The sequence below is a fragment of the Ambystoma mexicanum genome, chromosome 10, assembly GCF_040938575.1.
Source record: "Ambystoma mexicanum isolate Mex_15411 chromosome 10, UKY_AmexF1_1, whole genome shotgun sequence".
Taxonomy (NCBI): domain Eukaryota; kingdom Metazoa; phylum Chordata; class Amphibia; order Caudata; family Ambystomatidae; genus Ambystoma; species Ambystoma mexicanum.
This window is the reverse complement of record NC_090932.1, coordinates 105922025-105946934: the sequence shown is the minus strand read 5'-3', so window position 1 is coordinate 105946934 and position 24910 is coordinate 105922025. Positions and strand designations below refer to the sequence as shown.

The window sequence follows — 24910 nt, the reverse complement described above, 5'->3', positions numbered from 1 at the left end:
CTGTTGGTTTTCGGGGATCCACAGGCTTAAAGTAACTTGAGATACAAGCATTGCAGACCATCAGCCCAGGTTTGAAGGCATTCCAAGTACCCACAAGGCACACAATCTACGCACGATGAATGTTTTGGGGGCAAGTTTGCACCTGTTTTGGGCCTTGGTGTTTTTGAGGCTCTGACAACACCCGTAAAGCAGTCTCAGGCCACCGTATTTATAAGGGCTGATAACACCCCTGAAGTAACCAAAGGTCCATTGTTAATACGAGTTTGCAGAAACCCTTAAAGTAACCCCAAACTCCCCATCTTCATGGAGCTTTTGGCAGTTCCTTGAAGTGAGCCCAGCTAGTATTTAGAAGGCTTTGCCACCCTGAAAGTAACTTCAGGTCTCAGATCACGCCATTACATTAACAACATACCCAGTGTTAATATTACTTTGCAAGACACTTTGCTGACACCCTTAAAGTAACCTCACAGGCCACATCTTTAGGGAGCCTTGACCCCTCCCTTAAAGAAACCTCACCCACTTAGACAGGGCAGTTGTAGGTATTTTGTCAAACCCTTAAATAAGGAATTGTAGACTTGAGTTTATAAGGTTTTGCCCACACCTCTAAATTGGCCCTAGAGCCTGGAATTCATAAGCAATTCCCACCTGCAAGTAACCTGAAACTCTGGTGTCCATGAGGCTTTGTCCACAACATTAAAGTCACCTCAGAGCCTGGTATCCATAAGGCTTTGCCCAAACGCTTAAAGTTAGCTCACACATTTTCATGAAGTTTTGACCCACACCCTTTCTGAGACCGTACCCGCAGTCTTAAAGAAACCGCAGAAACCCCATGTTCATAAGACTTAACCCACATTAATAACGTAACAGCAGACACTGTATGTTCATAAGAATTACGTTTCCAGTTTAAAGTAAATGCAAATACCTTATGTTCATAAGACTCAGTATCTGCAAATACCATATTGTTCATAAGACTTAGCCTCAAGTTTAAAGTAACTGAAAATACCCTATGTTCGTAAGACTTTAGCCTCAAGCTTAAAGTAACTGCAAAAACCCTATGTTCATAAAACTTCAGCCTCAAGCTTAAAGTAAATGCACATACCCTATGTTTACAAGACTTAAACCTCAAGCTTAAAGTAAATGCACATACCCTATGTTCATGAGACTTAAACCTCAAGCTTAAAGTAAATGCACATACCCTATGTTCATAGACTTAAGCCTCAAGCTTAAATTAGCTGAAAATACCTGATGTTCATAGACTTAAGCCTCAAGCTTAAAGTAACTGAAAATACCCTATGTTCGTAAGACTTAAGCCTCAAGCTTAAAGTAACTGAAAATACCATATGTTCATAGACTTAAGCCTCAAGCTTAAGGTAACTGCAAATACCCTATGTTCATAAGACTTAAGTCTCAAGCTTAAATTAACTGAAAATACCCGATGTTCATAAGACTTAAGCCTCAAGCTTAAAGTAACTGAAAATACCATATGTTCATAGACTTAAGCCTCAAGCTTAAGGTAACTGCAAATATCCTATGTTCATAAGACTTAAGCTTCAAGATTAAAGTAACTGCAAATACCCTATGTTCATAAGACTTAAGTCTCAAGCTTAAATTAACTGAAAATACCCGATGTTCATAAGACTTAAGCCTCAAGCTTAAAGTAACTGAAAATACCATATGTTCATAGACTTAAACCTCAAGCTTAAGGTAACTGCAAATATCCTATGTTCATAAGACTTTAGCCACAGCCTTAAAGTAAATGCACATAGCCTATGTTCACAAGACTTAAGTCACACCCTTAAAGTAACTGCAAATACCCTATGTTCATAAGATTTAAGTCTCAAGCTTAAAGGAATTGGAAATACCCGATGTTCATAAGACTTAAGCCTCAAGCTTAAAGTAACTGAAAATACCCTATGATCATAAGATTTAAGTCTCAAGCTTAAAGTAACGAAAAATACCCTATGTTCATAGACTTAAGCCTCAAGCTTAAGGTATCTGCAAATATCCTATGTTCATAAGACTTTAGCCACAGCCTTAAAGTAACCGCAGACACCCAATGTTGACTTTACCCACATGATAAATAAATCCCAAATGCCCTAGCTCCATAAGGCTTTACACACATCTTAAATGAACCTTGCCCATTATTAATAAGGCTTTCCCAGTTCCCGTAAGGTAACCCGTGCTCCAATATTCATGGGACTTTGCCCACATTAGTAAAGTAACCCCACCTGCTATTTTAAAGCTTTGCCCACTCCATAAGTAACATCAGAACCGACCTGTGTAATAATGGTCCTACACTCTTACAGTAGCCACCAGACCCGGGCGTATATAAGATTTTCCTAACCTCATGTACCCATGGCTTTAGGTGACATTGGCCTTTGTCTGCAACAGTAAAATAACCACGTGTCTTCTCTTTAAAAGGCTGATGCCTGTCCACACCTCAGGGACATTGCTAATCCCTGCTCTGATTGTCTCTAGCGGCCCACCTGCGGTGCTAGGGGACAAAAAGTCATGAACATTTGCTTTAGTCAATTGCTCTGGGAGGATTCGAATATTGGCCGGGTTATTGGATGTGGGTACCCAGGCTAATTGTAGGTTCCGCTCCAGGCCTTTTATGTAATCTTGGGAATTAAATAAATTCTAGTAGGACACCAACACAGAAGAAATAACTAACAATTTCAACTCACACTCAAGGTGCCATGACGTCACTACGTCATTCCTTCAATCCCATACCTCTGTCATCCAGGAACGTTCACCTTTTCACCTTTTCTACAAAGTAAACTTTTGAGTAGGCCTTTCTGAGCCCTGAGGCTTGGCAGCACTGGGTTAATATTCTGGAGCTCGCCCGCAGTCAAATTTAAACCTGTGCCAGGCAAATCAGCCATCAAACCTCTTGGCTTTCCCAAGCACACCCTTGAGCCCTTAATGCATCCAAACGTTGCACTGAGTACCAAATACCAGAACTCCAAATCTCCCCGAGAAACACAATCATCACAACACTTTAGGACATACCCTTCTTTTTGCATTTCACAACTTTGCTCCAGCGAAGAGGACGGACAGACACAGATGCCATAAGCAGGCATTCTTTCCCCACTGCATCCCTCCCTTCCTCCCTCCCTCCCATTGTTTGTAGCATCTATTTCCTTTTGTCCAATCCACTCCACCGCGTGTTCTAGGTATCAATACCCTTGGTGGGGAACAACACGTACAGCCAAACCCAGGCGCTCCACGACTACCACAGCAAGGATTTGGTGGATTATGGACACTTGATAACATAACACAACAGAACACCCTACAGGTTACCCAGGCCCCGGTGTTCATGAGGTGTTGCCCACATCCACAAAGTGATCTTAGACCCGGGTGTCCATAAAGGTGTACTGACCCCCTGCAATAACCTCTGACCCCGGGGTCTATTAGAGTGTCTGCATTCTTAAAATAAGATGAGACCCTCCTGCTCTGAAGGCCTGGCAGACTCTGGAAGAAGCTTCAAATCCTGTGGTTTTTAAGAGTTTGCCTATACTTTGGAAACAGCCGTGAACATAGTGTGCATTTATCTCTCCCCAAATTTGTAAAAATCCATCTATACAATATCCACCAAATTGCCATCTTTTCAGACATTGGCCCCCCTAAAATTATACTCCAAAACTAGGTGTTATAAAACATTACACAGCCATGAAACACTGAGAAAAACATGTCGTTTTAAGGCCTTCCCCGCATACCATGTATCTAACATGCTGTTCTTATGGTACTTCTGAGTCTTAGCCAAGACATAAAGCCTCTTCAGAACTGCAGAGGAGGTGGGGGCCGGGGGGGTCTAAGCACATCATTACATAAACCTAGAATGTAATGCTTGGGCCTGCATTTGACTGAAGAATCTTATTGTCTTTGAAAATACACGAGGGTGGGCAAATATGACACAATGCATGTCACGCTGCCCTCGCCAAATATATGTGTAAGCACAATCCCTTTCCCAAATAAACTCAGGCACGCTACCCTTCTCAAGCAAGAACACATACTCTTGCCTGCCCAAGCAAGTAAAAGCTGTAAATAGCTGTAAACAAGTACAAGTACAAGCTGTAAATAGCTGTAAACAAGTACATGCTGTAAATAGCTGTAAACAAGAACAAGTACAAGCTGCAAATAGCTGTAAACAAGTACATGCTGTAAATAGCTGTAAACAAGTACAGGTACAAGCTGTAAATAGCTGTAAACAAGTACATGCTGTAAATAGCTGTAAACAAGTACAGGTACAAGCTGTAAATAGCTGTAAACAAGTACAGGTACAAGCTGTAAATAGCTGTAAACAGGTACATGCTGTAAATAGCTGTAAACAAGTACAAGTACAAGCTGCAAATAGCTGTAAACAAGTACATGCTGTAAATAGCTGTAAACAAGTACAGGTACAAGCTGTAAATAGCTGTAAACAAGTACATGCTGTAAATAGCTGTAAACAAGTACAGGTACAAGCTGTAAATAGCTGTAAACAAGTACATGCTGTAAATAGCTGTAAACAAGTACAGGTACAAGCTGTCAATAGCTGTAAACAAGTACAAGTACAAGCTGTAAATCGGTGCAAACTGTTCCCCTCACTACATGAAGAACTGCATACGCCAATCCCAGCAAATGGAAGCATTTTACCCTCTTTGAATAAAAAAACACACACACAAGTTAACATCCCAGCATAAGACCAATCCTGCCCTTCAAATAAGTACAAGCTTCTCCCCTCCCCGAATAAGCACACACACAGGACCTCATCCCTACAAAACTGCAAGCCTGCCACCATCCCAAATATGTACAGGCTTATCCCCCTTTTAAATAAACACACACAGGCTCTCATCCCCACATAAGAACAAGCATGCCCCCTAACCTAAAATGAGTTCAATCGGGAGCCATCCCCAAAAGTTAAGTACAGCCCCCAACCCAAGAAAGGGTGCGCATTCTCCCAGAAGTAAAGACAAACATGTTCTTTCCCTCAAATAAGGCATGTTCCCCTCTCCCAGCAAGTACAGGCAGACTCCCCTACTTAATAAAAACAGTCGCCCTCCAATTCCCAAATAGCAATAATCGTCCTCCGCAAAAAAAATAAGAATAATCCCCCTACCAAGGGCTCGAGTCAAGGGTACACGCAGGTGGACGCAGTCCCACCCACTTTTTTCAGAAGGCCCCCAATTTTTCCAGAGGGCACCTTGATATGCTAATTTCAGGTGACACCACATTCAATTGGTATGTTAATGAGTCCCTCCACTTCTTTTAGGACTTGACCCCTGCCCCCTCCCTGAACCCAAAGAACAAACATGCTCCCGTCCGCAAATAAGGACGCACCCACTTTTCTCCCTCAAAAAGTGCGCGCGCGTTCTCTCTAGCGTGCTCACCGTTGCTGTACAGCAGCTGAAGCTTGTAGTGCGTGCCGTTGTTCGTTTTCTCGTTGGGTTGTTCCTTGGAATGAGGAGAAAGCTCATTAGTTTTTAAAATGTTGCGCAGAATTCAAACGTTTAGTACTTCAAAGAAGACAACTGCAGACCCTCAGACCCACAACCCTCTGGGGGATCCCTTTGACTGCCACATACACACCGTGGGAGCTCGCCACTCCCTTGGATTTGGGCAAAACCCTTAACGCCCGTGCTGTGGGTGCGAGGCGTGTGAAGCTTGAGGCCATTTAATAAAGAGTGGGATATCTTCTTATAGAAAGAGATGCTGGGATCTACTGGGATCTGCTGGGATCTGCTGGGAAGGATGGTGGGCTGCACTGGAAAGAGAATCCCGGTGTAGAGTTGCGCACCTGAGAGTATTGCTTATGTCACTGAATTTACCTCAAACAGCCTTAGGACAGCAAGGATTGCGTCATTACTTCTCTCCTCGGGGCCTGATCATGTATGTGAGGTGTTGAGATTCTGATGCCTGTGTCGAGTGCCCATGAGCCCTCAGCCAATCTCATCAATGAAGGCACGTATCACGTGTTCATGCCTGCTGAGAATCCTGCCTCCGGGGCCATCATGGCTGGAAGGATCGGAACCTTGCAGGTTCTGAGAAGCACTCCCCTTAATACAGGGCTTCTGGAAAAGCCCCAGGGTCCTCCCAGATCTGGTCCACAAGATCCATGTAACACTTGGTTGGTCCCAGAGTAGACTCGCGGACTGGTCCACTAGAGCCATTTTACTGGCTCAAGTTGAAAGAGGATCTTAGTTTGTGAAATGACTTGCCGCTCGCAACTTGGCCAACCAACAAGGCCAAATATTCGAGCATTGGGGACAAGCCGAAACATTATGCACCATGGCATACCTCATTGTGCACTCTCTCCCCATTGCACCTATCCAGTCCAGAGCTTGCAAACATGAAGTGATCAACCTGGCAGATACATGGTCAGTGCTTGGGACTGGGGAGTAGATGCATGGTCTGTGCTTGGGACTGGGGAGTAGATACATGGTCAGTGCTTGGGACTGGGGAGTAGATGCATGGTCTGTGCTTGGGACTGGGGAGCAGATACATGGTCAGTGCTTGGGACAGGGGAGTACCCTGATGGTACACTTCCTTTTCATGGGGACTTTTTAGCTTGTGGCCTCGTCTCCCCCTGAAGCATCAGTGTGCTTCCCAAGGAAAAACATACAGTCAGCATGTAATCATTACTACAGTGTTGTACCATGTATAACCAGGGATGGACAGGGATTGCATAGTTCTTTGCGATCTTCCCGCCCTGTGTAATCAGTGCAGGAGTCAACAGACCTCCTGGGGTAGGGTGAGTACTGAGACAAGAGCTCTTGCGGAGGAGTCTTGACTCTACCTGCTTTCCCCCTTGTTGTTGGGCTGAGCACGGCGCCATTCTCAGGCGAAGAGTGAAATCCTACAGCGGCCAAGGGCTCCGGCAGGGCGGTGCACTGTGGCGGCGCATATTCAGTGTAGTCAATAAGTGATGGTATGTGTGCACATTCGCAGCAACTACTGACTTCTACCAATGGGTGAGTAGGACAGTGTCCAGGAAATAGTTCAAAGATGCTGAGTGTTCTTTGGAGTACACACTCACTAGCAGAGTTCGGTGTTGGCTTAGGATGTGTACCACAACATGCGAGGTCGATAATTGAGCACCACACACCGTGGGTAATAGTAAGCAGCGCTCAGATACCTGAGGGTTCGTAGTGCTATATAAATGCTAAATTATTATTATTATTGTTATGTGGGCAGAGAAAGCATGTGTGGGGGCTCACTGCACCTCAGACCTCATAGTGCACCCAGCAAGGGTGGTACCATTTTTAAGCAGGGAATTGAGTTGTGGATGCACACTCACCACAAGAATGTAATGCTTGCACTACACATTGGTGCGTGCAGGCAGTAAGTGAGCATGTGAGGGTAGCGCACACTCAGTAAAAGACCTAACTTCTGATCCAGGACGTGCATCACAGTACTCAGCCAGTAGGTGGATCAGTGACGGCACACTTTTAAGAAGTCTTTAATCCAGACAAAGGGTGTGCATCACCTTTTAGATGCAGAAAGTATCATGGGTGTGCGCTACCTAGCAGGCCTCATTGCGGGCCCAGCATGTACACCACAGTGGCCATAAAGGCCTGGACACGCAGCACAAGCTCACCTTATCATTCTCCACGAAGTCCACAAAAGAGGTCCTCTCGATTTCCACAGGCTGTCCTTGGCGGTCGTAGAGAGCAAGCACGAAGTGGAAGAAGTTAGACTTCCTGAGGTTAGATGGGGGCTGCTTCTCAAAGTGAGCCCTGGAGAGGGCCACTCCACTGTGAAGACAAGGGAGAGAAAGTGAGCACAGAGGGTGAGCACAGAAGGGGCACAAGATGTAGCTACTTATCAGAGACTAAAGGATGCAGGCGGCAACTCGTTCTTAGACGGTACACCAGGGTCAGGGGCTAGAGAAGATGGGCCACAGACTCTTCCTGGTGAAGGTCTTACACATGAAGCACACGCTAAGCAGCAAAGCTTCCACATCAGGTCAAAATGCAAGATATAAGTAGGACACTTATATCCAGTGCAAGTGGGTACTTCATGGGTAAAAATATCAACTTGCAAACTAGTAGCCAGGCATTAAAAGTCACTTGCCACCTCAATTCTCCACATGCACAAAGCACACCATTTCTTACTCACCAAGAGTCAATTATCACTCACCATTGGCAAGCAGGGCCCTTATGTGTCCTCCTGGGTCCTGGCCTTGCACACCCAATAGCCTACAGCCTCCACCCCTCCGAGCACTTGCCTGGCACCCACTGGCCTCTGCCACTACAGGCCTGCACTTCTTCTTTGGCAGCTGACCACTCTCACCCGGGCACTTACAGCTGCTCACTGCCTAGCACTTTCCTCCTGGTACACCTAGCACTTACCCCCCAACTCCCTCATCCCTCCTCTCTCTCTCTCTGTACTTGCACGTTCTGAATGCTCACGAGGCCTAGTAGTTCTGCCTCTATCTTTCATTGTTATATTTGATTTTCACTCCCATGTTCCCTCCCTGTTAGCCAGTGGGCGCTTTGAAACACAATTTACTTGATGTATAAGTGCCTTACAAATACACGCACAAATAAATTAAAAAATGTAAAAAGTAGCGAGTGCAGAACCTGAGGCATGGTGTACCTTACAATTAACCTCTATGAGCAAGGATCATGTCCTAGAACTGGAGTGAGGGCAGCTAAGCAAAGATGGAATGATGCTGCCCATCGCTGAGCATTGGGCACGCCGTGCATTGCATTGTTTTGCCACATTTGGAACTTTCTGCGACGACTTGATAGGGCGGTACAGGAGACTGGTGTGGCTGGGACCATGGAGGTACAACGAAACGAGGGAAGCAAGTGAACAAGGAGAGTGAGCACAGAAAGTAAACCAGGGCGAGCACGCAGAGAGCGCATGCAGGGAGGGTTCGCAGGCTGAGTGAGCAGGGAAAGTGAGCCAGGGCGAGCACGCAGAGAGCGCATGCAGGGAGGGATCACAGGGAGAGTGAGCAGGGAAAGTGAGCCAGGGTGAGCATGCAGAGAGCGCATGCACGGAGGGATCACAGGGAAAGTGAGCAGGGAAAGTGAGCCAGGGTGAGCATGCAGAGAGTGCATGCAGGGAGGGATCACAGGGAGATTGAGCAGGGAAAGTGAACCAGGGCGAGCACGCAGAGAGCGCATGCAGGGAGGGATTGCAGGGAGAGTGAGCAGGGAAAGTGAGCCAGGGTGAGCACACAGAGAGCACATGCAGGGAGGGATCACAGGGAGAGTGAGCAGGGAAAGTGAACCAGGGCGAGCATGCAGAGAGCACATGCAGGGAGGGATCACAGACGGGGAGCACTGAGCAAGTCAGCACCACAAGTCTAGAGAATGGCCACAGGAACGTCATTTGGGGGTCACCAGAGGTCGCAATTGCGACCCCCTGAGGTCTCCCTTGCCACCCCTGTGGTCTCCCTTGCTACCCCTAACCCAAAAGTGTATTTTTTTTTTGTAATGCAAGCTTCTGGGCTGTGGCCAGCGCCATGTGGCTCTTTGCTTCTGGAGTGGCTGGCTTTCTTGTTCAGGACTCTTAAAAACATTATAATAATAAAAGAACGGGGGTTTCAGAAGTCTAACACTTTCAGCACTGACCCTAAATAAGAAAGAATAGGAATAGCAAATAATGTGCCTTTCTGGAATTCTATACAATAATTGCGAGACTCATTAAAGGTTTATTTCAGGCACACTTCGGGGGGTGAGTCACTGATTTAGTCTGTTCTTAAACACCCCAACTCAGCCTTTCATCCTCCTGAGGTCGATAAATGAATACCAACATAGGTTGGGTGATATTGCATGTATATTTTTTCTATATAAAGCGCTTAAGCATAAGCGCTATATAATAACACATAGTAATTAATTTTCCATGGACGTCTACTTGCATTCACAGTAATTTGGTAATATGGGCCTCTACACACTGATCTTAATTATACATATGGCGATCCATTCTTGTATGAAATGTATATCACATTATAGTGATATCGTAACCATATTTTTTGCAGTGTACTTAGGAACAATGCCATGTGATGCCACTTCCTGTTTTGTCTAGTAGTGAAAGGTCATGTACCATTGCTTCCCGCAATATCACTTTGGGGTGGGGTCAAATGAGATCACTTCATGTGATGTCATCAGCGGTCAAGGGTCGTGTGATGTCACTTCCGCTACCACGGGCATTTTGGTGAAATGACATCCCTGAATGGCCATAGATTTCCTACAGAGACTGGGAACAGGGAGAGCGGGCCCAGATACTAAGCACAGCATGCAAAGAATGAGCACAGAGAATGAGCGCAGAGAGCAAGCCCACATGTGGGTAAAGAGTGAGCGCAGAGAGCAAGCCCACAGGTGGGTAAAGAGTGAGCGCAGAGAGCAAGCCCACAGGTGGGTAAAGAGTGAGCGCAGAGAGCAAGCCCACATGTGGATAAAGAGTGAGGGCAGAGAGCAAGCCCACAGGTGGGTAAAGAGTGAGCGCAGAGAGCAAGCCCACAGGTGGGTAAAGAGTGAGCGCAGAGAGCAAGCCCACATGTGGATAAAGAGTGAGCGCAGAGAGCAAGCCCACAGGTGGGTAAAGAGTGAGCGCAGAGAGCAAGCGCACATGTGGGTAAAGAGTGAACGCAGAGAGCAAGCCCACAGGTGGGTAAAGAGTGAGCGCAGAGAGCAAGCCCACAGGTGGGTAAAGAGTGAGCGCAGAGAGCAAGCCCACATGTGGATAAAGAGTGAGGGCAGAGAGCAAGCCCACAGGTGGGTAAAGAGTGAGCGCAGAGAGCAAGCCCACAGGTGGATAAAGAGTGAGCGCAGAGAGCAAGCCCACGGGTGGATAAAGAGTGAGCGCAGAGAGCAAGCGCACATGTGGGTAAAGAGTGAACGCAGAGAGCAAGCCCACAGGTGGGTAAAGAGTGAGCGCAGAGAGCAAGCCCACAGGTGGGTAAAGAGTGAGCGCAGAGAGCAAGCCCACGGGTGGGTAAAGAGTGAGCGCAGAGAGCAAGCCCACAGGTGGGTAAAGAGTGAGCGCAGAGAGCAAGCCCACATGTGGATAAAGAGTGAGGGCAGAGAGCAAGCCCACGGGTGGGTAAAGAGTGAGCGCAGAGAGCAAGCCCACGGGTGGATAAAGAGTGAGCGCAGAGAGCAAGCCCACGGGTGGATAAAGAGTGAGCGCAGAGAGCAAGCCCACATGTGGATAAAGAGTGAGGGCAGAGAGCAAGCCCACGGGTGGGTAAAGAGTGAGCGCAGAGAGCAAGCCCACAGGTGGGTAAAGAGTGAGCGCAGAGAGCAAGCCCACAGGTGGGTAAAGAGTGAGCGCAGAGAGCAAGCCCACAGGTGGGTAAAGAGTGAGGGCAGGGTGTAAAGACAGAGTCAGCACCATTTCCAGAAAATGCAAACAGAAAATGAGCACAGCAAGTCCTACACAAACTGGACCACAGGGTAAACACAGGTTGCGGATCGAGAGGACACAGTGAGTATTGCGAGCACATGGTGAGCACAGAAAGGTTGCAAAGAAAGTGAGCAGAGTGTGAGCACAGCCAAATCACCGAAGGTGAGTCTATACAGCATAGTGAGTGGAGGCATAGAGAAGGAACACGAGTCAGCAGCGTGAGTCAACATGCAGAGGGTGAAGAAAGATGGTGGTGAGCACAGTGGTTGCACATAGTTACCATGTGGAGTGAGTGCACAGATTGGCCATCTCAGGTAAGCACAAAGATCAGCATAGAGAGTAAAAGTGAACACCTATAGTGGTCTGCACCCTGTGGTTGTCCACATTTTCTGGACTCTAACTGCTATGGTCCCTCGCCATTGACTACGCTGGCTGGGGTTGCTGGGAGTTGTATTTCAATGAAGAGCCACAGCTTGCAGATCTGCATAGAGGGTAGCACAGCCCACAGAGGGTCAGCACACCCGACAGACAAGGAGCACAGCGCGCAGACACTCAGGAACCCACAGAGAATGGGAGCAGATCGCAGAGCAAACAGGTGGCTAAAAAGGGGCTCGGTGAGTGTGAACAGAACAAGCAGTTAGCGCAGTGAGTGAGCACAGCCGCATACAAGCTCCATGGAGAGTGAACAGGGAAAGTGAGCACAGCCGCACACAAACTGTAAAAGCTCAATGGAGAGTGAACAGAGAAAGTGAGCACAGCCACACACAAACTGGAAAAGCTCCATGGAGAGTGAACAGAGAAAGTGAGTACAGCCGCACACAAACTGGAAAAGCTCCGTGAAGAGTGAACAGAGAAAGTAAGCACAGCCATACACAAACTGTAAAAGCTCAATTGAGAGTGAACAGAAAAAGTGAGCACAGCCGCACACAAACTGGAAAAGCTCAGTGGAGAATGAACAGAGAAAGTGAGCACAGCCGCACACAAACTGGAAAAGCTCAGTGGAGAGTGAACAGAGAAAGTGAGCCCAGCCGCAGACAAAATGGAAAAGCTCAGTGGAAAGTGAACAGCGAATGTGAGCACAGCCGCACACAAAATGGGAAAGCTCAGTGGAGAGTGAACAGAGAAAGTGAGCCCAGCCGCAGACAAACTGTGAAAGCTCAGTGGAGAGTGAACAGGGAAAAAGAGCCCAGCCTCACACAAACAGTAAAATCTCAGTGGCGAGAGAACAGAGAAAGTGAGCCCAGCCGCTCACAAACTGGAAAATCTCTGTGGAGTGTGAACAGAGAAAGTGAGCACAGCCACAAAAGCTCAGTGGAGAGTGAACAGAGAAAGTGAGCACAGCCGCACACAAACTGGAAAAGCTCCGTGGAGAAAGTGAGCATAGCCACACACAAACTGGAAAAGCTCCATGGAGATTGAACAGAGAAAGTGAGCACAGCCGCACACAAACTGGAAAAGCTCTGTGGAGATTGAACAGAGAAAGTGAGCACAGCCTCACACAAACTGGAAAAACTCATTGGAAAATGAACAGGGAAAGTGAGCACAGCCACACACAAACTGGAAAAGCTCTGCGGAGAGGGAACAGGGAAAATGAGCACAGGCGCACATAAACTGGAAAAGCTCAGTGGAGAGGGCAGAGCCACACACAAACTGGAAAAGCTCAGTGGAGAGTGAACAGAGAAAGTGAGCACAGCCGTACACACACTGGAAAAGCTCCATGGAGGGTGAACAGCGAAAGTGAGCACAGCCACACACAAACTGGAAAAGCTCCATGGAGAGTGAACAGGGAGAGTGAACAGAGAAAGTGAACAGCGAAAGCGAGCACAGCCGCACACAAACTCAAAAAGCTCTATGGCAAGTCTGACAGGTAGAGTGGACACGAGAAGGAGGCCTGACAGAAGTGGTGGGCGGGACCATGGGTGGATTGGCCTATAGGAAACTCCGGAGATTTCCTGGTAGGCTTCTGCACCCTTGGCCTCTTTTGTATGGTAACCTATTTTATTTCAAATGTTCTCATGGGACAAGGGTTGGGCTTGTTCAAAATGTGTAATAAGGGGCCACTTTGAAACATTTTTGCAGGGCCTCTTTTGGCTATAGTCCACTCCTAGGCAGGACAGAGCGTGACAGGGAGAGAGGATGCGAGACCAGAGCCTGAGAGGGGTGGTGGGCTGGGACAGGACATGACAGGTAGAGAGCGGGTGGGAGACCATGGCCTGCGAGGGGTGGTGGAGCGGCACAGAGCCTGACAGGGAAAGAGGATGCGAGACCAGGGCCTGAGAGGGTGTCCAGTCAATTCGTCGAAAAAAAACTGGTCGACTGCAATTTGATCGACGCAATTTGGTCGAAAACCAAATGGTCGAATTTTTTTTTGTATTTATATATTTATTTTTCGGGTTTTCGTTTAGTAAAAAAAGGGGTTTTTAGAGAAAAAAAGAGGTTGGGGGGGACCCCCCCAAAAAAATTAAAAAAAGGGTTAAAATAAAAATAAAAAAAAATTCGACCATTTGGTTTTCGACCAAATTGGTTCGACCATTTGTCTGGTCGACCAATTTTTTTCGACCAAATGTCTGGCAACCCCTGAGAGCAGTCTCGGACTGGCCTATAGGGCAGTAGGGCAATGCCTGAACCAAAAACGCAAAATGCTAGTGTGGGACAGTTTTTTGGCCAATGTGGGCCATTATGGTGAGTTACTTCACTATGCAGCTAGTAGTTTTGGCCATTGATGCTGAACAAACATTCTTTAAATGGCACAATTCACATTACATTTGACCAAAAAACTCCCTGTTGATTACTACTCAGTCCGTCACAAAAGAAAAGAATTGCCTTTTGAAACTGTGGGACACTTTTTCATTGGTGTTCGAGACAATTTTATGCCTCAGTCCGACCCTGCCAGAGAGGGGTGGTGGGGCGGGACAGAGTCTGACAGGAAGAGAGGATGTGAGACCCTGGCCAGTGAGGGGTGGTGGGGCGGGACAGAGTCTGACAGGGAGAGGGGTTGTGAGACCAGGGCCTGAGAGGGGTGGTGGGGCGGGCCCGAGCCTGACAGTGAGAGCGGATGCGAGACCATGGCCTGAGAGGGGTAGTGGGGTGGGACAGAGTCTGACAGGGAGAGAGGATGCGAGACCATGGCCTGAGAGGGGTGGTGGGGTGGGACAGAGTCTGACAGGGAGAGATGATGCGAAACCATGGCCTGAGAGGGGTGGTGGGGCGGGACAGAGTCTGACAGGGAGAGAGGATGTGAGACCATGGCCTGAGAGGGGTGGTGGGGCGGGACAGAGTCTGACAGGGAGAGAGGATGTGAGACCATGGCCTGAGAGGGGTGGTGGGGCGGGCCAGAGTCTGACAGGGAGAGAGGATGCAAGACCATGGCCTGAGAGGGGTGGTGGGGCGGGACAGAGCCTGACAAGGAGAGAGGATGCAAGACCATGGCCTGAGAGGGGTGGTGGGGTGGGACAGAGCCTGACAAGGAGAGAGGATGCAAGACCAGGGCCTGAGAGGGGTGGTGGGGCGGGCCAGAGTCTGACAGTGAGAGCGGATGTGAGACCATGGCCTGAGGGGGTTGGTGGGGCAGGACGGAACATGACAGGGCGAGAGGATGCGAGACCAGGGCCTGAGAGGGGTGGTGGGGCAGGACAGAGCCTGACAGGAAGAGAGGATGTGAGACCCTGGCCAGTGAGGGGTGGTGGGGCGGGACAGAGTCTGACAGGGACAGAGGTGGTGAGACCATGGCCTGAGAGGGGTGGTGGGAGGGACAGAGCCTGACAGGGAGAGAGGATGCAAGACCATAGCCTGAGAGGGGTGGTGGGGCGGGACAGAGCCTGACAGGGAGAGAGGATGTGAGACCAGGGCCTGAGAGGGGTGGTGGGGCGGGCCCGAGCCTGACAGTGAGAGCGGATGCGAGACCATGGCCTGAGAGGGGTAGTGGGGTGGGACAGAGTCTGACAGGGAGAGAGGATGCGAGACCATGGCCTGAGAGGGGTGGTGGGGTGGGACAGAGTCTGACAGGGAGAGATGATGCGAAACCATGGCCTGAGAGGGGTGGTGGGCGGGACAGAGTCTGACAGGGAGAGAGGATGCGAGACCATGGCCTGAGAGGGGTGGTGGCGCGGGACAGAGTCTGACAGGGAGAGAGGATGTGAGACCATGGCCTGAGAGGGGTGGTGGGGCGGGCCAGAGTCTGACAGGGAGAGAGGATGCAAGACCATGGCCTGAGAGGGGTGGTGGGGCGGGACAGAGCCTGACAAGGAGAGAGGATGCAAGACCATGGCCTGAGAGGGGTGGTGGGGTGGGACAGAGCCTGACAAGGAGAGAGGATGCGAGACCAGGGCCTGAGAGGGGTGGTGGGGCGGGCCAGAGTCTGACAGTGAGAGCGGATGTGAGACCATGGCCTGAGGGGGTTGGTGGGGCAGGACGGAACATGACAGGGCGAGAGGATGCGAGACCAGGGCCTGAGAGGGGTGGTGGGCGGGGCAGAGCCTGACAGCAAGAGTGGGTGCAAGGCCATGGCCTGAGAGGGGTGGCGGGGCGGGACAAACCCGACAGCGAGAGTGGATGTAAGACTAGGGCCTGAGAGGGGTGGAGGGGTGGGACAGAGTCTGACAGGGAGAAAGATGGCGAGACCATGGTCTGAGAGGGGTGGTGGGGCGGGACAGAGCCTGACAGGGAGAGAGGATGCGAGACCATGGCCTCAGAGTGGTGGTGGGGTGGGACAGAGCATGACAGGGAGAGAGGATGCAAGACCAGGGCCTGAGAGGGGTGGTGGGGCGGGACAGAGCCTGACAGCAAGAGCGGGTGCAAGACCATGGCCTGAGAGGGGTGGTGAAGCACACAGAACATGACAGGTAGGGGGGGAGACTGGGCCCTGACAGGACTGGTGAGGTTGGACAAAACCTGACAGGGAGAGCGGATGCGAGACCAGGGTCTGACAGGGGTGTTGGGTGGGACAGAGCCTGACAGGCAGAGAAGACACACAAAACCAGGGCCTGATAGGGGCAGTGGGGTGGGACAGAGCCTGAGTATTGGAGAATGTAGGAGAACAGAGCCTGACAGGCTTGGTGAGGTTGGACAAAGCCTGACAGGTAGAGAAGATGGGAGTCCAGGGCCTCACATAGGTGGTGGGGAGGGAGAAAGTCTGAGTGGGAGAGAGCATGGTAGAACAGGTCCTGACAAGGTGGCGGGCAGGACAGAGTCAGGCAGGAAGCGAGAATGTGTGACCAGGGCCTGGGACAGGTGATGGGGGAGGACAGGGCCTGACAGGTAGTGAGAACAGGCAAAAGGGCCAGACAGGGGTGGTGAGGTGGGACAGCGCCTGACAGGTAGATAGAACAGACCTGACAGGGGTGGTCAGGTGGAACAGATCTTGACAGGTAGAGAGGACAGCAGAATAGGGCCTGGCAGGGGTGGCAGGGCAGGACAGAGCTTGACAGGTAGAGAGGATGGGAGAACAGGGCCTGACAGGGGTGGTAGGGCAGGACAGAGCCTGAAATGTAGAGAGGACGGGAGAACGGGCCTGACAGGGGTGGCGAGGTAGGACAGAGCCTGACAGGTACAGAGAACAGGCCTGACAGGGTACAGAGAACAGGCCTGACAGGGGTGGTGGGGTGTGAGAGAGCCTGACAGGTAGAGAGGACAGGAGAACGGGGCCTGACAGGGGTGGTAGGGCAGGACAGAGCCTGAAAGGTAGAGAGGATGGGAGAACGAGCCTGACAGGGGTGGTGAGGTGGGACAGAGACTGACATAGAGAGGACAGGAGACCAGGGTCTGAGAAGGATTGTTGGGTGGGACAGAGTCCAACAGGGAGAGAACAGAGAAGACCAGGGCCCGATAGACCATGTTTGTAAGTCAAGACAAAACCTCATAGGGGAGAGGACTGGGGACGAGGGCCTAACAGGGGGTGAGTGGGACAGAGCCTAACAGAGAGAGAGGGCAGAAGACCCGGGCCTGACAGGGGTGGTGGGATGGGAGACAGCCTGGCAGGTACAGAGTATGGGCCAGATAATGTGGTGAGTGGGGCACAGTCTGGCAGAGAGGGAGGGCAGAGGACCAGGGCCTGCCAAGGCTGGTGGGGCAGGACAGAACCTGGTAGGGAGAGGGGATGGGGAGCCAAAGCCTGATTGGGGTGATGGGAGAGGAGAGAGTCTGACAAGAAGAGATGACAGGAGACCAGGGGATGACAGGCGTGGTGGGATGTGAGAGAGTCTGGCATGTAGAGAGGATGGGAACTAGGGCCTGACAAGGGTGATGGGACAGGAGAGAGCCGGACAGGGGAGAGGACAGGAGACTGGGGACTGACAGGGATGGTGGTGAGACAAAGAAAGGCTGATAGTGGGGAGAAAGGGAGACCGGGCCTGATAGGGGTGCTGGGGTGGGAGAGAGTCTGTCAAGAAGATACGAGAGAGAGGTAAAGGGCTGAGAGAGAGGGGGAGAAAAGGGCCTGTCCAGAAGGTGAACAGAGGCCAGACTGGAGTGGACCGGGTGCTGACAGAAAACGGGGCCCAGGCCGGACAGAGGGAAATGGGGGCCTTGCAGCGAGTGGTCCTGGGCGGTTACTGGCAGAGGAACCAGGGCAGGTGTCTAACAGGAGGAGGGACTATGCCCGGCAGGGAAGTGGATGTCTACCAGACAGGGAGGCAGAGGCTGCTGCCATAGAAAGGCTAAAGCAGGTCTGATGAGGAGGCAACACGCGTCTGACAGAGGGGCCACAGCCTGGCCAGGCAGGTACTGGGAGGAGTCTGACAGACAGAGGAAGCAAGACCTGGCGAGAGGGGTCTGACAGAGAGAGACAACGAGGACCACAGGGAGGTGTAAATCAAAGGGCCCCTTTACACCTGTAGGCACTATATATATATATATATATATATATATATATATATATATATATATATATATATATATATATATATATATTTATATATATATAAAGCCTCCAGACATCTCTTCATCCTACATGATGTCTAGAAGTGTCTATATTATATAGGAACGTAGGGTAGGGCGCATCCAATAGACGTGCATACCCTCTACAACCTGTAGCCAGATGTGTGCGCACCACGCAGCCTACAGATGTGCAGAGCACTCATACCCAACACACAACATGCACATCCTATTGACACGTCTGTCGCATGCAACCCTTTAAGCATTCTGTGGGGCGGCGCACGTCATACAGATGGATTCATGATCACACGTGCATGCATTCACGACGACTACTCAATGCATGGTCACATATACATGTATTCGCCACACCCAATATATGAACGTGTGTGCACCTTGCACATCCTCTGTAGGCGAGACATCAGTGAACCCTCGCGATATGTCGGCCCTAGAAACATCAGTTGCATAGACACGGGCACGCCCGCTGCGTCACGTGCCCGCCTTAGACACGTGCCAATGAATAATATGTGCGTGACAACTCCAGGACATACGCTGCACACGGCTGCACTCGTGCTTTACTTTGCAAACCAACGTGAGTACTTTAACGTATGAGTGTGGCGTAAAATACATGCATGTATGCGTCTGTACATATACATGTGTGAGACAGAAAGCTGCATTGTCTCTATCAGAAACGTCGTCCTCCATAAAAATCGAATTTATATATATATATAGTATAGTCTTCGTGCTGGTCTTCTGGAGGGCTTGTGAAGTTCTCTTCTCCTTTTGAAACAAAAGTTTGAATCTTGTGTTCAAACTGTAGATTCTTTCAAATAAAATAAAAAAATATATCGAATTTAGAGTGCCTATATCGTGTTCACTTTTATATCGTCTAACCAGGCTTGGACTATGGGGCAATGGGGCAATGCCCAAACCAAAATCGCACAAATGCTAGTGTGGGCCAGTTTTTTGGGTCAAAGTGGGCCCCTTTGTAGGCCAATGTGGGCCAGTTTGGTGAGTTACTTCACCATGTGGCTAGTAGTTTTGACCAGTGTTGCTCATTTAATATTCTTTAAATTGCAGAATTTGCATCACATTTTTATCAAAAACCTCCCCCTTGGGTACTACTCAAACAGCCTGTCACAAAGGAATGAATTGCCATTTGCAACGGTGGGCCACTTTCTCATTGGTGCCCGAGACAGTTGTACGCACCAGTCCGACCCACAGTCTAACGCCTGCTTTGAATATCAGCTTAATCGGATACATCTCGTATGAAGCCTGCTCCCACAGACACCACCACCCTCCCCCAACCCCCATATGAGGGAGGGGGTCGTTCGATACAGAAGGAGCACCTTTATATGGACTGCAGCGGCGGATTCTGCCCGTCCCCCCCGTTTGGCTAAGAAAGCTTGTGAGCATTAGGGCGCACGGCCTTAAACGGTGTCATTTTTCTATCAATTAAACCTTCAGAGCGCGGAGCGCCAACAGCCACGGCCCGCCGCGAAATAATGTATTATCACTTCGGGTTGAGCAACGTGACTTGAGGCGCTGCATCTGTGCCCTCCATCTGTGCACTCCGGCAGCCTGCCTGTACCTGTCTGCGTGAGCACTAAATAACCGCTCCTAAGTACACACCCGGAGTGATGGGGTGTGTACACACACATACTAACATACTTACTTACATGTTCTCCTCATACAAATATACCTATAATATTCACTCCTGCAGCCTGCCTGCACCTGTCTGCGTGAGCACTAAATAACCGCTCCTAAGTACACACCCGGAGTGATGGGGTGTGTACACACACATACTAACATACTTACTTACATGTTCTCCTCATACTAATATACCTATAATATGCACTCCTGCAACCTGCCTGTACCTGTCTGCGTGAGCACTAAATAACCGTTCCCAAGTACACACCCGGAGTGATGGGTGTGTACACACACATACTAACATACTTACTTACATGTTCTCCTCATACTAATATACCTATAATATGCACTCCTGCAGCCTGCCTGTACCTGTCTGCGTGAGCACTAAATAACCGTTCCCAAGTACACACCCAGAGTGATGGGGTGTGTACACACACATACTAAAATACTTACTTACATGTTCTCCTCATACTAATATACTTATAATATGCGCTCCTGCAGCCTGCCTGTACCTGTCTGCGTGAACACTAAATAACCATTCCCAAGTACACACCCGGAGTGATGGGGTGTGTACACACACAAACTAAAATACTTACTTATATGTTCTCTGCATACTAATATACTTATATGCGCTCCTGCAGCCTGCCTGTACCTGTCTGCGTGAGCACTAAATAAACATTCCCAAGTACACACCCGGAGTGATGGGGTGTGTACACACACAAACTAAAATACTTACTTACATGTTCTCTGCATACTAATATACTTATAATATGCACTCCTGCAGCCTGCCTGTACCTGTCTGCGTGAGCACTAAATAACCGTTCCCAAGTACACACCCAGAGTGATGGGGTGTGTACACACACATACTAAAATACTTACTTACATGTTCTCCGCATACTAATATACTTATAATATGCATTCCTGCAGCCTGCCTGTACCTGTCTGCGTGAGCACTAAATAACCGTTCCTAAGTACACACCCGGAGTGATAGGCGTGTGTACACCCACATACTAATATACTTATAATATGCACTCCTGCAGACTGTCTCTACCTGTCTGTGTGAGCACTAAATAACCGTTCCTAAGTACACATCCGGAGTGATGGGGGTGTGTACACCCACAGACTAATATACTTATATGTTCTCCTCATACTAATATACTTAAAATATGCACTCCTGCAGACTGTCTCTACCTGTCTGCGTGAGCACTAAATAACCCTTCCCAAGAACACACCCGGAGTGATGGGGTGCGTACACACACATACTAATATACTTATAATATGCACTCCTGCAGACTGTCTCTACCTGTCTGTGTGAGCACTAAATAACCGTTCCTAAGTACACATCCGGAGTGATGGGCGTGTGTACACCCACAGACTAATATACTTATATGTTCTCCTCATACTAATATACTTAAAATATGCACTCCTGCAGACTGTCTCTACCTGTCTGCGTGAGCACTAAATAACCCTTCCCAAGAACACACCCGGAGTGATGGGGTGCGTACACACACATACTAATATACTTATAATATGAACTTCTGCAGCCCGCGTCTACCTGTTTGCTTGACCACTAAATAACCTTTCCTAAGTACACACCCGGAGTGATGGATGTGTGTACACGCACACATACTAATATAATATGCACTCCTGCAGCCTGCGGCTACCTGTCTGCGTGAGCACTAAATAACCCGTCTTACGTAAACACCCGGGGTGACGGGTGTGTGTGGACATGCACACATACTAATATACTTACAGTAGCACTCCTAAAGCCTGCCTGTGTCTGTCTACGTGAGCACTAAACGGCTCGTTCTAAGAACGCGCACTGTGTGTGTGAGGGGCTGTGTTTACACTAACATGATAATGTACTCATAACATGCACTTCGGAAGACTCGGGTTACCTGTGTGCGTGACCACTTAATAACGTGCCTTAACCACACGCAGAGTTATGGGTTTGTGGGCGCCCACACACTGATGTAATATGCACCCCTGAAGACTTTCACTGCCTATGTTCGGAGCACTAAATAACCCGACCCGAGTACACACTCAGAGTGACGTGTGTGTGTGTGTGTGTGTGTGCACGCACATACGTGTCTACTTATAATATGCGCTCCCAAAGTCTGACTAGCTGTCTTGGGGACGCTGCAGATCCCGTCCTAAGAACACACTCGCAGAGTTGGGTCTCAGTGTGTTCCACACACACACACACACATCGTGCGTGTAATAGGCACTCTGCCTGTCTGACACCGCCTGATAACGCGTAACAAGTAGGCACCCGGGGTCAAGGGCTTCTGGGGGTGAACAAACACTTAACATAGAATTACTAAGACCCAGATCTGTGAGCACGCAGCGAGTACACATACATATGTGTACTATGTACCCATGCAGCCTCCCCATACCCGTGTCTGTACACATTCTGTACACGCGAGTATACTGTACGTGCACCAGATGGCCAGCCGCCCGAAGGGATGGGTCTCCGGGTACACGGGCATTCGGTCACACACACCTCGCGGCTGTTGCGCGTATGATACGCACCGCACCGCCGATGCACGCGAGCGCTAATTAACCCGTCCTAAGTGTGTGTCGTGACCGGACGGCGGTGATTAGAAGGCGCTGATCGGAGCCCCGTGCCCTCAGTAAGTGGCATGCGTCATGTGTACTGGCGTACACACTGGTACCTCTGCCTTTGCTCCCGTGTATGCGGGGGTGTCATAAGAGCACACACGCAAAAGGTGCGATGGGAGCGCGTGCGCTCGTCCAGTTGCACAAGTCAACAGTGGCACGCGTCTGTGAACTCACAGGGCCCGATTCATGGCATTTTTTGCAGGGTTCAAAGTGACTTTGCACTGCCGACACACACAACCCCTGATTCATGGAACTGTGCAAAGTCTATTTTTGCCGTGCAAATCAAGTGCAAAGTCACTTTGGACTGCAAAAATGAATTCGCACTGACTTTTACCCTGGAAAAATAAACTTTGCACAGTTCCATGAATCGGGGATTGTGTCGGCAGTGCAAAGTCACTTTTCATCAGTGCAAAGTCACTTTGCATCGTGCAAAAAAAATCCATAAATCAGGTCCATAAAGTGAAGGCATGTGCATGCTGTATATGAGAATATATACACACGTGTTTGTCCGCACACACGTCCACACTTAAAGCAAAGGGGGCTGATTTAGAATGCGTTTTTGAATGGGGCTTCCCATTGAAAAATGGTTTTGTAAATTCGGCCCAACATATTCCAAAGGCTAGTGTGTATACTAAGGGGGTGTGAGGGGTGGGGGGCGTCTTTAGTAGGCAGGTAGGCCATAAATTTTGGTGAATTCTATGTTTTCATGGAAGAAACAGGTTGGGTGTTTTTGTCAAAAATCTAAGCCGTCATCGGGCAACGATGCCGCCAGACTTGCGGAGCGACCTGCTTTGGGGGTTCGCTTTCAGGGCTGTAGGGGTCCCTTCCCCCGGCACGGCCCTTACTGCACAGGTGTAGAGGCCCCCCGTTTAGGGGTACAGTCTAATTACACTGGGGTGCCACGGTGCCACGCACTAGTGGGCTTTTTCTCCAGGACAGTGAACGCTATGAACGCGGACCTTGTTGTGTTTTTTGGGGGTAACTAATAACACCGCGACCAGCCTGTGCACTTGTGTGCGTGACGGTGATTATACTGTGCATGTATTCGGTCCCTTACAGGGCGAAGACGCACGCAAATATATTACATGTACGCACCAACATATGAAATGTGCATTTGTCAAACACACGAGCTATATTTTTAGCATGTATTTCCGCGGCGCGTCAGAAACCGCAGTTTTTGTGTGTTTTTTGCTGTCTATCTGTGTATACTTATGGGGTGTGTATATATATATATATATATATATATATATATATATATATTTTATATATATCATTCTTTTTTTTTAATAATCACTATTTGCCGCTGGCTTTCTTGTCCAGAAAATGAAGGATTGGGCGCAGAGAACTTTTTCTTTCAAATAAAGAATGGATCGCACCGGCTTACTGATGCGACATTGAATCGCATTCATACATTGAATCGCATTCATAAATCGCGTGTCATTTCTATAAACCACCCCTCAAAAAAAACTCGGAGCACCCTGCGGACGTTCCTTCCCCGCGTGCCTGACAACTTTGGGAAATTGAGTTTCCCCTTTTAAACATGGGAAGAAAGTTAGCGCCTCGTCTTGGGTCACTTGTGCATTTAAATTGGAAGCAACTGTGTGCGTCCTTCCAGAGAGCGCTGGTACATGTGTGCTTACATGTCTAAAGTGCGGCGTTGATTGGCCAGACGGGAAGATGAAGACTGCAGAGATTACCAGTGCACGGACTCGGGGTGCGGAGGCTGCGCTTCTGATGGAACTCAGGCTTGGGGGCCTTAGCGGCCGATATCGGCCTCCTCCTGTCGCTCCGCTTTTGGGAGGCGTGTGCGCGCAGGTGAACGCTGCCATCAGCCGTGCCCCCCCCCCCCCCGCCATGATCAGGCTCCGGGGCCGCATAGTCGCCATTCTCCGCTCCCGCACAGGAGCTGGGGCGCCCCTCCTGCACGCCCTGCAGGCCCCCACGGAAGCGATTCATTTCCCAAATTCATGTATGATGTCCAGTGGGGAGAGGGTGCACGTTTCCAAATGACGGCAACTCCCAGGGCTTGGGTTGGCCGCATCCCTCCCCAGTAGCAAAGTTCAGAAACTCTCCTGTCAGCGGGCCTGATTCACGTGTCCCATTCAGAAGTGCCTTGTAAATCAGGCCCTGTTTACACGAAATATCGCGGTCTTCTATAGCGCCGTATGACGGCTGCCTCCCACTTTTGTGATTTAATACTAGGTCGAAATATTCTAATGATGCCTAATGCCCGGTTCATGGAATATTTGCCCGGTTCAAAGTGACTTTGCCCTGCCGACACAATCCCTGATTCATGGAACCGTGCAACGTGTATTTTTGCCGCGCAGAGTCGCTGACTTTGCCAGAACTTTGCACGGCAAAAATATACTTTGCACGTTTCCATCAGCAGTGCAAAGTCACTTTGAATCGGGCAAATATTCCATGACTCCGG

General features: G+C 49.4%; 1 protein-coding gene across 4 annotated transcripts in view; it reads right to left on the bottom strand.

The window, feature by feature from the left end:
• The window catches only part of EBF2 (EBF transcription factor 2), a 250907-nt gene that overhangs the window by 221870 nt on the left and 4127 nt on the right, over positions 1–24910 (bottom strand). For all 4 annotated transcript variants that reach the window (XM_069617589.1, XM_069617591.1, XM_069617588.1 and 1 more), the window contains exons 2-3: positions 7580–7736; positions 5373–5436 (exon numbers count right to left, since the gene is read on the bottom strand). In XM_069617589.1, coding sequence (XP_069473690.1) covers positions 5373–5436; positions 7580–7736 — 221 coding nt within the window. The remainder of the gene's footprint in view (positions 1–5372; positions 5437–7579; positions 7737–24910) is intronic.